Source organism: Taudactylus pleione, unplaced genomic scaffold (assembly GCF_031769625.1).
Source record: "Taudactylus pleione unplaced genomic scaffold, aTauple2 ptg000156l, whole genome shotgun sequence".
Lineage (NCBI taxonomy): Eukaryota > Metazoa > Chordata > Amphibia > Anura > Myobatrachidae > Taudactylus > Taudactylus pleione.
In genome coordinates this window covers 665151-679718 of record NW_028284558.1, presented here as the reverse complement: position 1 = coordinate 679718, position 14568 = coordinate 665151, and the positions used below count along the sequence as shown (strand labels likewise).

The window sequence follows — 14568 nt, the reverse complement described above, 5'->3', positions numbered from 1 at the left end:
TGTTGATAGACAGGAATCCGTCAGTTCTCCAGTTGACTAGTAGATCTGAAGCCGTTACCCTTTGCACTCTGGAGAATCCGCTTTAGATATTGTAACTGCCGCTTTCTCATATATGAGTGTGTATATATGATTACAGAGGCTTGCAACAAACATTTAACACCTGATACTGGATTAGAACTAGGCATATTTCTACTTCAGGGTCCATAGGGTATCCACAGGATACCTTGGGGTATAGGTGTGACGTCAGTCGCAGGGCACCAAAGAGTTAAGCTTTCAGCCTCCCAGGATGCACTAGGTCCCCCTCCTATACCCCGCCCCCGGGCCAAGGCACCCCAGTTTAGTTTGGTGCTCGGCCGGAGTCGGGTGCACCTGTTGGAGTGGGGGCTAGAAGAGCCCCTGAAGCTTTTTCTTCATGCAGCTGTGGCTGCACATCTGGATGAACAGCATGGACAGTCAGTCCTGACGTCCATGCTGTCTTCCCTACACCCCGCCGGTACCAGAACGCCGGTACTGATCCGGGGATGCTGGTGGGCGTCTGGGGTCACAGCTAGCGGTGACCCCAGATGCTCCGGACCATGGCCGGATTCAAAGGGGACAGAGGTAAGCAGCGGGGTCCCGCGGTGGGTCCCCGCTGATCACATGGTCCTAAGTCCCCAGGCAGGGGGCTCCCTGGGGACTGGCTGCAGCGTGGAGCCAGGCGACCAACCTGCGCTTCCACTACCCCCTGGGACAGCGGACCGCAGCAGAGCGGTAGCGCTGCGGCGTCCCAGGGGTTAAATGCATGCCAGGGGAGCGCGCCTTCCCTGTCTCACAGCCGGCGCCTCCCCCGCTGCACACAGCCCTCTCTGCACGCTGCCGACTGGCCCTGTGGCAGCGCTCCTCCCCCAGGCCAGCCTCCTCTCTGCTCCTCGGCAGCCATCTTCTTCTGAACGCATGGTGAACGCTGCTGGAAGCGCTGGACGGAAGCATCGTGGTCTGGGTCCCCCCGCATACCTCTCCTCCGCTGTGGCTCAGGTCTGTGTATGCAGCGCTGTGTCCTACCAGGCCCTGTGTCTGTGTAGTTGAGTGATCAGCGCTGTTAGTGCAGGAATTGTTACTTCTCTGCATTGTATGTGACTGTGCTAGCGCTGCCTGTAACTTTTCTTCTCTAAACTGTCAGCTTTATTACTGTCCCTGTTCTTCTGCTAAAGCCCTTGCGGTGCGGTGCTGCAGGGTGGTCTCTCGCCTATTTAATACTTAATTGGTGAGAGAGGTCACATACGTGGTGCCATCATGTCTGAAAGTGATTTTCCCCTCCGGCTACAGTGTACCACGTGCAAAGTACCGTTAGCGGAGGGGGAGGGTAGCGCGGAGGGCCTTTGCCGGCAGTGTTTGTCCATGGCGCGGCCTATTACGGTTACAGCACCGGTACAGGAGCCGCCCTGGGCTTGTTTCGCTCAGGCGTTAACAGCTTTAGTGGGCCAGTTAGCTCCGCAGCCCGCGTTTACTCCGATGGGTTTGTCCCAGCAGTCTGTGGTGTCGTCACCCATGCAGGGGTTCCCACGACAATTGGTGGTACCCCACAGTCTCCCTATTTCCCCGCTCCCGGGTTCTCAGGAGCCAGCGTGGGTTAACTCCCTGACGAGTTCTGTACAGCACTTGTCGGATGTGTTGCAAGGGGAGTCTGTGATGCGGCCTCATAAAAGGCCGGTGGCGTCTCTGTCCGCTCCTTATGAGGATGACGAAGGGACGTCTGATGATGGGGAGATTCTGGATCCTTACGATCAGGAACCTCTCCATACTAAGGACGCTGATGCTAAGTCCAAAGTATATATTCCTGGACTTATTCGGGCGGTCCGCACAGCCTTGGTGATTGAGGACGAAGTTCCCCCAGCGGCTAAATCTAAGTATGCCTTTTTCAAAGATGTGAAGGGCGATGCCACAGTCTTTCCTCTTTCGGGTCAGTTGGTGGACCATTTAGAGGAGGCGTGGAAACAACCTGGAAAAAGATACCAGCCGCAGAGACGCCTGGCGGTGGCTTATCCGTTCGCGGATAATTATTTTGCTAAGTGGGAATCCCCTCCACAGGTGGATTCTCACGTGACCCGTCTTGTCCGTAGTGCCACATTGCCGATGCCATCCATGTCCTCCCTTAAGGATGCTACGGACCGCAAGGTAGAAATCTGCCTGAAGTCCGCTTATTCCCTTGCAGGGGGGGCAGCACGGCCGGCTATGGCCATTTGCTGGGTTGCCAGAGCGATGGAGCGCTGGGCGGATTCATTAGAGCCTTCTTTTGAATCCGACTGTCCGGCTGAACAGGCGGAGTTGATTGGCAATCTCCGTGATTCGGCCACCTACATCAACGAGGCGGCTCTAGACATTAGTACTCTGGTGTCTAGAATTTCTTCAGCAGCGGTAGCTGCTCGTCGCACCTTGTGGCTGCGATCCTGGAAGGCGGACGCAGATTCCAAGAAAGGTCTGGAAGCGTTGCCGTTTACCGGAGAAGTTCTCTTCGGTCCGGATCTGGATAAGATTGTGGCCACGCTGGCGGCAGCCAAATCTGCTTGTCTCCCGTCGGCCGCTGCTCCTTCTGGTTCGGGACCATCGTCCTTTCGGTCATCTAGGGCCCAGGGCAGGCCCAAACCACAGTAGTTTCCTCGACAGGCTGGCCCTAAGAAATCGGTCAAGCCCCGGAAGCAGGCATGGAGTACCAGATGTCCGGCCCCCAAGCCAGATGACAAGCCTGCGGCCTGACGGTCCGGGCCTCCCTTTGGGGGATCCCAGGGTGGGAGGCCGCCTGCTACAGTTCGCCCAGTGTTGGTCGACCACTACGACAGACACTTGGGTTCTGGAGGTGGTTTCCCACGGATACGCCCTCTCCTTCCGGCACAGACCCCCGGCTCGCTTCTTCACCACGGGTCTCCCATCAGACCGGAACAAGGCTACGGAGCTGCGGAAGGTATTGCACACTATGCTCCAGGCTGGAGTTATAGTGCCTGTTCCATTCTCCCAGAGGGGCCAGGGTTTCTATTCAAATCTATTTTTGGTACAGAAACCCAATGGGTCATATCGTCCGATTCTCAACCTCAAAGCACTCAACAAGTCTTTGCGGGTCTCGAAGTTTCGGATGGAGACCCTACGGTCCATCATTCTGGCGCTGGAACCTGGGGACTACTTGGTGTCATTGGACATACAGGACGCTTACCTGCATGTCCCTATTCTTTTGCGCCATCAACAGTTCCTCAGGTTTGCAATCCGCAGCGACCACTTCCAGTTTCAAGCGTTACCTTTTGGCCTGGCAACAGCACCACGTGTTTTCACCAAGGTGATGGCGGTCATGGCGGCTTCTCTGCGGCTGCAGGGAGTCCGCATGTTACCGTATTTGGACGACCTGTTATTGGTGGCAGGATCTCCAGAGCTCCTGTTACGCCACTTGGACCTGACCATTGCACTGCTGCAGCGGCACGGCTGGCTAATCAACTGGCAGAAGTCCACTCTAATCCCGTCTCGGAGGATTCTGCATCTTGGAGCCTTATTGGACTCGGGACAGCAAAGGATCTTCGTGACGGAGGACAAGATCTCTGCTTTACAGTCAAGGGTGCGCAGTTGCCTGCACAGCCGCCGGGTGTCCTTACACTCGGCGATGAGGTTACTGGGCTCCATGGTGTCGGTGTTCGACATGGTGGAATACGCCCAGTTTCACTCCAGACCTCTGCAGCACCTGATCCTGTCCAAGTGGAACGGGCTGCCTCAGTCTCTGAAGTCCCAGACGATTGTGCTCACCCAGGAGGTTCGCCTGTCCCTTACATGGTGGTTACAGACGACCCACCTCAACAAGGGACGTCCGTTCTGGGTCCCAAATTGGGTCCTGTTGACAACGGACGCCAGTCTTCGGGGCTGGGGAGCAGTTTCGGGTCCACACTTGTTCCAGGGCAGGTGGACGCCGACAGAAGCGGAGCTTCCAATAAATATCTTGGAACTCCGTGCGGTCTTCAATGCTCTCCAGCAGGAACAGCGGTTTCTCCAGGGTCGCCCGGTGCAGGTCCAGTCGGACAACGCTACCACCGTGGCCTACATAAACAGGCAAGGAGGAACTCGCAGTCGGGCGGCTCTCGTAGAGGTCTCTCGGATCCTGGTTTGGGCGGAGCGCAATCTTCCGGCCATATCAGCGGTCTTCATCCCGGGAGTGCTCAATTGGGAGGCGGACTTTCTAAGTCGCCAGGACGTTCATCCGGGGGAATGGTCCCTGCACCCGGACGTTTTTCAACTACTGGTGGACAGGTGGGGTCTTCCAGAAATCGACCTCATGGCGTCCCGGCACAACAACAAGTTGCCGGTGTACGGGTCTCGCACAAGAGACGAAGGGGCGTCTCTGGTGGATGCTCTGTCCGTCCGGTGGACGTTCCGGTTCGTGGATGCTCTGTTCCCTCCGGTCTCCCTTCTTCCACGGGTAATCCGGAAATTCAAACAGGAAGGAGGGACGCTCCTGTTGATAGCTCCCGCGTGGCCCAGACGGCACTGGTTCTCAGACCTTCAGGGTCTGTCCGTGGACAGTCCTCTGCGGTTGCCGCTACGACCGGACCTTCTGTCTCAGGGTCCTTGCCTTCACCCGGACCTGACTCGGCTGTCTTTGACGGCGTGGCTGTTGAGACGGCCATGCTGAGGTCCCGGGGGTTTTCCAGCTCTGTGGTGCGTACCATGTTACGAGCTCGGAAACCGTCTTCCGCGAGGATATACCATCGCGTGTGGCATACGTTCTTCCAGTGGTGTCGACCGAGAGGTTATGCACCGCGGGAGTTTCGTCTGTCTCGGATTCTCGCCTTCCTGCAAGCGGGACTAGATCATGGGCTTCGCCTTGCTTCTTTGAAGGTACAGGTTTCGGCCCTATCTGTCTGGTTTCACCGTAGGATTGCTACAATCCCGGATGTGCGCACCTTTATGCAGGGTGTTCTCCGCATTCAGCCGCCCTTTGTTCCACCTGTGGCGCCTTGGGATTTGGCTGTGGTCCTGAGGGCTCTCCAAGGACCGCCGTTTGAACCACTGGGCTCAGTGGATCTTAAATGGCTAACAGCTAAGACTGTTTTCCTTCTGGCCATTGCTTTGGCCAGACGTGTTTCTGAGTTAGGGGCTCTTTCTTGTAGACCCCCTTTCTTGGTTTTTTATGGGAACAGGGCAGTACTCCGCACTCGGCCCGAATTTCTTCCCAAAGTTGTTTCCCAGTTTCATGTTAACGAGGAAATAGTTGTTCCGGCCTTTAACTCACCGGGTCTTTCCGTGGGTGAGGCCTCTTTGGATGTTGTGCGGGCCTTAAGGACTTATGTTGACCGCACTTCTTCGTTTAGGAAGTCGGACGCTTTGTTTGTCCTCTATGGCTTCCGTAAAAAGGGTTGGCCTGCTTCAAAGCAAACTTTGGCAGCCTGGATCCGTATGGCTATTTCTGAAGCTTATCTTCATGAAGGCCTACCGGTCCCTCCTTCTCTGAAGGCTCATTCCACTAGGTCTGTGGGTCCTTCGTGGGCAGCTCGACGTGGTGCCTCGGCAGTTCAGATCTGCAAGGCTGCTACGTGGTCTTCTGTCCATACCTTCGTGAGGTACTACAGGTTTGACACCTTCGCCTCTCAGGATGCTTCCTTCGGGCGGCGGATTCTCCTTTCTGCACAGGAGCGTCCCCACCCTTAAAGGATACTGCTTTGGGACATCCCCAAGGTATCCTGTGGATACCCTATGGACCCTGAAGTAGAAAATATGAGATATGGTAAGAACTTACCCTTGTTATCTCTATTTCTACGAAGTCCATAGGGTTCCACAGGACTCCCGCCCTGTCGCACCTGTGCTGCAGATGGGCTTTGCTCTGGTCACCGGTTTTCCGTCTCCCTCTGGTGAGAATGTGATTCTTGTATGTGTCCAGATCTTTGTTCTCTCTCTTCCTTCTCCTCCTCCGGCCTATGGCTTGGTAACTAACTGAGGTGCCTTGGCCCGGGGGCGGGGTATAGGAGGGGGACCTAGTGCATCCTGGGAGGCTGAAAGCTTAACTCTTTGGTGCCCTGCGACTGACGTCACACCTATACCCCAAGGTATCCTGTGGAACCCTATGGACTTCGTAGAAATAGAGATAACAAGGGTAAGTTCTTACCATATCTCATATTTTTTCATATGTGAACCTTTACATGTAGAGTACCTTATGATATGTGCTGCAATATATATGTTTCTCTATCACGCTCCATTTATTAGATACACACAAATAACAAAAGCGGCAATGGCTATTTGTGAAAATTTAAATTCATCTCTATAGAATTTAAATATCATCATTAATTATAAAATACTAATACAACTATAGCAACGCTTAAATAGTGTTCATTCTAGCACCCTGCACCTGTCACACCCCATTAAGTTCCTCTTTCCTACCTGGAGTGTCACTCTCTGCACTGGTGCTACTAGCACACTCATCTAATGTAACAAACTGCTGAGATACTGACCACAGTGTGCTAGAAGCACCAGAGCTGAGCGTGACACCCCAGACAGGAGAGAGGAACTGTGCAGGTTGTGATAGGTGCAGGGTGCTAGAATGGACACTACTTGAAAAATGCAGAAACTAAACTTCAGAAACTCTTAACAATCCAAATTAGCTGTAATGTAATTGTTAATAATAGATAAAATGGAAAGAAACTTTGCTTTAGGAAAATAGGATGTTGACGCTTTCTGTTTGTACAGTCTCTCATTGGTCTCTGTAATAAAGAACCAGCAGAAGTCCCCCATCATTGCAGGGACCCAGCGTCCTTGGTACAGATGCTCCATTGTTAGAATGTCTTGGTGAAAAGGTGCCCCCTGTTCATCTCTTACACTACCCAGATTGTCAGGGAAGAAGTCTAGATGGGAATGTAAAAAGTGACATTCTACAGTACACACCATATTCTTGTAGTTGCCCAATAGTTCATTCATGATGGACACATAATTGGCCTCTTTTCTGTTCCCTAAGAATCCACGCACAGTAGCCTTGAAGGAGGACCAAGCAGCAGACTCCATTTTCGTCAATTTAGCGTTACATATTTAGGGGGCTATTTACTAAGCAGTGTTAGGCTCAGAGTGAAATGTGATAAGGTGCCAGCCAATCAGCTCCCAATTGTCATTTTTCAAACACAGCCTGTCAGATGACAGTTGGGAGCTGATTGGCTGGCACCTTATCACTTTTCACTCTGTCTCCTAACACTGCTTAGTAAATAGACCCCTTAATCTGTAAGCACTTTGTACATTTTTTTTTTATAAATTCTTTATTTCCAAAGATACGAAATAATGAACACAAGAAAAGAATACCACTGATTTAAAATGGAGAAATTAAAACAAAGACAAAATTGCCACTTGGTGTGAGGGCCACATATCCCCTTATGGAGATCAGCCATCAGCGATGGAGGCTCCGTCACAAAGTAGCCCACTGTGAGAACATCTCCCGGTTACTGATGGCCATTGTACAGTCTGGGGAGCTTCCTGCTTACTTCCCCCCTCTGCACGATGGCTGGGAGCAACATTGCATCCAGCACTAAGAGGAGGGCTCTGCCCCAGGACCAGCACGTGGAGGAGAATGAGGAGAGGGATTCTGGTGACATTGACCATGAGGAGTCTAGGCAGGGTGTGTGCCTCATAGTGAAGGCAGAAGGGAATCTTGACAAGCACTTACTGTGATAATTTTTCAAAACATCTCCAAAACCTTACGTGATATCAAATAACTTATGGTATATTTGGATTCTCTGCACAAAATTACATGGAAATTGATACAGATGCTAACCATTACACAGATTATGTAATGGTTAGCATTACTGCCTCACAGCACTGAGGTCGTGGGTTTGATTCCCACTATGGTCCTAACTGTGTGGAGTTTGTATATTCTCCCTGTGCTTGCGTGGGTTTCCCACACTCCAAAAATATACTGGTAGGTTAATTGGCTCCCAACAAAAATTAACCCTAGTCTGTATGTGTGTGAGCATGTGGTAGAAAACATAGATTGTAAGCTCCATTGGGGCAAGGACTGATGATTTGAGCCCTTAACATCTTGAAACTTATGTTTATTTTTCTGAACATTATTGGAAGCTCTTTTATTTTGTAAACTGTACTCAAAGGTAATCTCTAATTATAACAACACCGTTATAATCTCACTTGGTGCCTAGTCCACTTTTGTTGTCTGCTCAATGAAAAGACCTCAGACCATCCTGTTGTAGAAGTTGCCTTCTATGGGGGCGATTCAATTCAACGCAAATTGAATATCGCCGGGAGCGAGCTCCTGGAGCTATTTGATTCAGTGGGCTGTGTGGTCGGAGAATGCCGGTTATCGCGCCTTAACAAGGGTGTTAAGGCGTGTTAACCGACATTCTCCGACCAAAGTGACGGTCGCGCGGCTATTAGCGCCGCGCTAAACAGAAAAATAACTGCGCGCCCGGCACTTTCGTCAGACTTCTCATCGCATCCCCAGGGGGGGTGCGAGAAGAAATCCTTAGTGCGCCCAATCTGCGCGGTGTATCGAATAGCAGCGGGAGCTCTCTCCTGCGGCTCTTCAACATCGCATTGAATTCCCCCCCTTTGTGTCAGATGGCACACATGTATTTACAATTTTATGCAACCAATGCTTCTGTTATTTATTATTATTATTATTATTATAGAGACTGGTTTTAAATTGGTTCTATTTTACATATTTTAGCCTAACCCTAAAAATAACATAACCTTTAACCTTGTCGACATTTTCTTTCTTGTTGACCCCATAACTGTCGACATTCTGACCTGATACCTTTTTGCTTCTATCAGGTTTCATACCCATTAAAAGATATAATTTGCTTACGTTCTAGATGAAGTAAAATGGTGGAATTGATCAGGACACTGGCGGATCACGTAGACGATGTAAACAGCTGCGCCTTCTCTGACTCTCTTCTTGCTACCTGCTCCTTGGATAAAACGATCCGGGTTTATACCTTAAAAGACTATAAAGAGGTGCCGTTCTCGCCACTGAGGGGACACACATACGCTGTTCATTGTTGCTGTTTTTCACCTAATCAATCCATCTTGGCTTCATGTTCCACGGACGGTAAGACGATTCTCTGGAGCATGTGCGATGGGAAGATCTTGGTGTCCTTGGAGCAGCCGGGCAGCAGTCCAGTGAGAGTCTGCAGATTTTCACCCAGTTCCATATATCTAGCATCAGGGGCAGCTGATGGTACTGTGGTGTTATGGAATGTACCATTGATGAAATTTCACAGGTAAGCGCAACAGGGCTAAACAGCTTAAAATGATAATTTAATACAGGGGTAGCTGTATTTCATTGATATTTGCTCAGAAAAGTATGTATTTCTATAATAATTCTGCTTACTAGTGTCTCCCATATCTCTGATGTGTTCGCTTAACTCTATATGGCGTAAGTGAATATATATCAGTGCAGCATTAAGGACCACTAAGACTAAAACAACATTATGTACCATTCACAAATAGTCATGTGATCTTTTATTTGTTACATATCCTGACATAATGAAAAATCATCTAGTTCTTACCAATTCCTAAAATGTTATCTCTCTTATTTCATATAACAATGCACAATACTTTGTCATTGTATAATAAATAAAAAAAAATAGGCCAAAATGATGGTCATTTATGAAAAAGTAAGTGAAATCCATCATTCTGTGCTTGTAAAGATATATTCAGCAGCATTCATGTTCTGTATGAGTTTATCAGTAGTTTACATTGTATTTGTGTCACATCACTGGGGTTTTGTAGATTCGGATTGGGACCCTTGTGGTTAGGAGGATAGCTGAAGCTTGAGTCCTTGATTCAATTCTTCCTCCTCTAGACCAATACTAGTAGATTTCTTAATGTTGCTTGTGAACAAGCAGTTATGGATAGTCTCTGAGGAATACAGAATGAAGTGCCGGAAGCACAACGGAACAGTCTCTTGATAATATATTGTATCCAGGACTGCAGTACAGTAGAGTTAGGCTGAAGCTATGACAACTCCGAAGTGCCTGTAGTACTGGGAACAGCCTGCAGGAGGTGGAGTTACCTGAGTGCAGCACACCACTGAGAGTAGGATGTAGACTAAGGATTACACCAGCATGTAGTAGGACCTCTTCTAGAATTGGTGCAAAGTACAGAACAGCAGAGATGGGGAGATGGTTGATGTGAATGCAGACTGAATAGGATTCACTTGCAATGCAGGTAATAGAGATTGAGAGCCAGATTCCGCAAGGAACGCAGTTGCTAACAAGCACGCAATAGGCCGATTGTTGCATACTGCGCATGAGTTTGCATCGCAGTGCGCGAACTAGCTATTGTGACTGCAATCTCAGAGGCTATGCAGACCCATCGCAGAGTGATTGACAGGAAGTACCATTTGTAAGTGGTGACGGGGCGGTGGTCGGGGAAACGCAGGCGTGCCAGTGCGTTTGCACGCTGTTGCAGGGGCATGCATAAATTATCCACTGCAATACCCTACGCAGTGTGAGGTCCCATAGCGTACGTGGTTGTTAGCAATTTCTGAGTAAGGTCAGGGCTTGTTCAATGGTTCATGAAGGTGCGATGGTACTCCATTGTACCGATGGTTTTGCTATTCTGCTAAACATTATGGATGTGTGTAAGGTAAAGTGGGTGTCCTTATGTTGTGCTGAGTTTGCGTTGGATTAGCTTGCTATCACAGTTGAACTGTGTGCATATACGCAATATTGTGATCCGTAGTGAATCAGGCCCTGAGTCAACTGCAGGATGCACTTAGTAAATGCAGATAGTTGATAACTGAGTCAACTGCAGGATGCACTTTGTAAATGCAGATAGTTGATAACTGAGTCAGATGCGGATGCACTTAGTAAATGCAGATAGTTGATAACTGAGTCAACTGCAGGATGCACTTTGTAAATGCAGATAGTTGATAACTGAGTCAGATGCGGATGCACTTTGTAAATGCAGATAGTTGATAACTGAGTCAACTGCAGGATGCACTTTGTAAATGCAGATAGTTGATAACTGAGTCAACTGCAGGATGCACTTAGTAAATGCAGATAGTTGATAACTGAGTCAACTGCAGGATGCACTTTGTAAATGCAGATAGTTGATAACTGAGTCAGATGCTGGAAACTGGAACAGAAGCTTGGAAGCCAACGCAGCTTGGAGCCAGGATACTGTTCCCTGGTAGAAGTGTGGTGTTCTGGCAATGAGCTAGACACTGGAGAGGGTTTAAATAGGGCCCTCTCAGTGCCTATTGGCTGAACAGGTCATGTGAGTGTGACTGCTGCAATCTGGTTTGCAGATTTAGGGAAAAATTTACTAAGCGGCGGTTTCTATTCTATTCTAAACCCCGGCAGTTTGGTGGCGGTTTCTATTCTATTCTAAGCCCTGGGGGTTTGGTGGCAGTTTCTATTCTAAACCCCGGGGGGTTGGTTTTGCAGCAGTTTCTAAATGAAAGCCCTGTTCTATTCTAAAATGTGTTTTGATGGCAGTTTTGCAGCGGTTTTGCTATCTGCAGATTTACTAAGGCCAAAACCGCTGCAAAACTGCCATCAAAACACATTTTAGAATAGAATATAACAGGACTGTCATTTAGAAACCACTGCAAAACCAAACCCCCAGGGTTTAGAATAGAATAGAAACTTCCACCAAACCCCCGGGGTTTAGAATAGAATAGAAACCGCCGTCAAACCGCTGCTTAGTAAATTTTGCCCTTTAGTCTTGAGAAAATCAAAGATGGTCACGCCCATGTTCCGCTGCCACAGGAACTGCCAGCAGGGTAGACGCCAGGCACACATACATAAGTGCCTGTGTTGGTCTCAGGGATGCCAGTAGCAACCAGAGAGGGCATAGATGGCAGTGATGTTACACCGCTGGACTCGGTAACTGGAGCTAAGACCCCGATGTGTAATAAGTTGTGGAATTGTGACCTATGCCTCCATACACCACTGTCGCAGTTAATAGGTATTTGAGTGCATTAATTTATGTATAGGCACTCTTAACATACTGCTTTCTCCTGTCCACACTTCCATGAAATGTACAGCCATGGCCAAAAGTTTTGAGAATGACGCAAGTATTGGTTTTCACAAAGTTTGCTGCCTCAGTGTTTTTAGACCTTTTTGTCAGATGTTACTATGGTATACTGAAGTAAAATTACAAGGATTTCATAACTGTCAAAGGCTTTTATTGACCATTACATTAAGTTTATGCAAAGAGTCGATATTTGCAGTGTTAACCCTTCTGTTTCAAGACCTCTGCAATTCGCCCTGGCATGCTGTCATCAACTTCCAGGCCACATACTGACTGATGGCCGCCCATTCTTACCTAATCAATGCTTGGAGTTTGTCAGAATTTGTGGGTTTTTGTTTGCCCACTCGTCTCTTGAGGATCGACCACAAGTTCTCAATGGGCTTAAGGTCTGGGGAGTTTCCTGGTCATGGACCCAAAATTTAGATGTTTTGTATCCTGGCTCCAGGCTGCGCTGGCTTCCAAGCTTCTGTTCCAGTTTCCAACATCTGACTCCGTTATCAACTATCTGCATTTACAAAGCACATCCACATCTGACACCTCGAGTCACTTAGTTATCACTTTTGCCTTATGGCAAGGTGCTCCATCATGCTGGAAAAGACATTGTTCGTCACCAAACTGTTCTTGGATGGTTGGGAGAAGTTGCTCTTGGAGGATGTTTTGGAACATTTCTTTATTCATGGCACATGTTCTTAGGCAAAATTGTGAGTGATCCGGCTCCCTTGGCTGAGAACCAACCCCACACATGAATGGTCTCAGGATGCTTTACTGTTGGCATGACACAGGACTGATGGTAGCGCTCACCTTTCCTTCTCCGGACAAGCGTTTTTCCAGATGCCCCAAACAATCTGAAAGGGGATTCATCAGAGAAAATAACTTTACCCCAGTCCTCAGCAGTCCAATCCCTGTACCTTTTGCAGAATATCAGTCTATCCCTGATGTTTTTCCTGGAGAGAAGTGGCTCCTTTGCTGCCCTTCTTGACACCAGGCCATCCTCCAAAAGTCTTTGCCTCACTATGCGTGAAGATGCACTCACACCTGCCTGCTGCCATTCCTGAGCAAGCTCTGCACTGGTGGTGCCCCGATCCCACAGCTGAATCCACTTTAAGAGACGGTCCTGGCGTATGCTGAACGCTCTTGGGTGCCCTGAAGCCTTCTTCACAACTATTGAACCTCTCTCTTTCTTCTTGATGATTCGATAAATGGTTGATTTAGGTGAAATCTTACTAGCAGCAATATCCTTGCCTGTGAAGCCCTTTTTGTGCAAAGCAATGATGACTGCACGTGTTTCCTTGCAGGTAACCATGGTTAACAAAAGAAGAACAATGATTTCAAGCTCCATCCTCCTTTTAAAGCTTCCAGTCTGTTAGTCTAACTCAATCAGCATGACAGAGTGATCTCCAGCCTTGTCCTCTTCAACATTCTCACCTGTGTTAACGAGAGAATCACTGACATGATGTCAGCTGGTCTTTTTGTGGCAGGGCTGAAATGCAGTGGAAATGTTGTTTTGGGGATTAAGTTCATTGTCTTGGCAAAGAGGGACATTGCAATTCATCTGATCACTCTTCATGACATTCTGGAGTAGATGCAAATTACCATCATAAAAACTGAGGCCCAGATTCAGAGCCGGACGCTCTGACAGAGCGCTCGCTCTGAATCAGGGCTGTCATTCCTGATTTTAGAGTGGCCTTCTGACCGCTCGCATAGCTGTGGGTACCACCCACAGCTATAGCGAGCGGCCAAAAAGATGGTCTCGATGGTCAAGACCATCGCGACCACCGGGCTTGCGACGAGACCTTTGTGGTAGGATCTCGTCTGCCGCAAGCCCTGGAGTGCTTTTGGCTCTATCAGAGCCAAAAGCACTCCCACTGACATCACTTGTGATGTCAGTGGGGCCGGCCCCACTGACGGTAGGCGTTCCCATGGGAATGCCTCCATCTGGCCAGCCACGCCCACCAAAGGGGACATGCTGTCACTCACCATCAACAGCACGCCCCCTTTGTAGCGAGACCCATAGCGACGGCTTGCCTGACGCTATCCAGATCTCACGCATGCACACGACGGAGCCGGGTCCATCGTGCGCATGCGCTCTTGCCCAACATCGACCCGCTTGCAAACGCTCAGCGCTCGCGAGCGGGTCTGAATCAGGCCCTGAAGCAGCAGACTTTGTGAAAACCAATACTTGTGTCATTCTCAAAACTTTTGGCCATGGCTGTACAATTTTCTTTTTCTGATGGTCGAGCCACGTACTTTCATTTCTAGTGTTGACAGAAGCCTGCAGATCCCAGGACGTAGCTAAAGACTCTTTTGTGTCTTTTCCGCGTATCATACAGTCTGATATTTGAGTGTAATTGTTTGGAGGCTGTTAGTGATGCCTGGAGCACACTATCAGGGCTTGGAACCAACCAGTTGATTTCCCACCTTATAACATCTTTGCACTCTGCATCTACATGGAGCGCTGTATACATACTGTATACTAGATGTTTGATTTGGTGCGTTATCTGGTTCTTACTCCTTTGCTTTGTACTTAGAAGCATGTCACCCTAGGTATCATTGTATAATATTAACTGTGCTTCCCCCCCGAGAGAGCCC

General features: G+C 49.0%; 1 protein-coding gene across 1 annotated transcript in view; it reads left to right on the top strand.

Annotated features, from left to right (window-relative positions):
• The window catches only part of WDSUB1 (WD repeat, sterile alpha motif and U-box domain containing 1), a 64882-nt gene that overhangs the window by 14861 nt on the left and 35453 nt on the right, over nucleotides 1-14568 (top strand). Inside the window, exon 2 of the mRNA XM_088474879.1 lies at nucleotides 8811-9218. Within this exon, the coding sequence (XP_088331005.1) occupies nucleotides 8821-9218 (398 nt within the window). The 5' untranslated portion in view covers nucleotides 8811-8820. The remainder of the gene's footprint in view (nucleotides 1-8810; nucleotides 9219-14568) is intronic.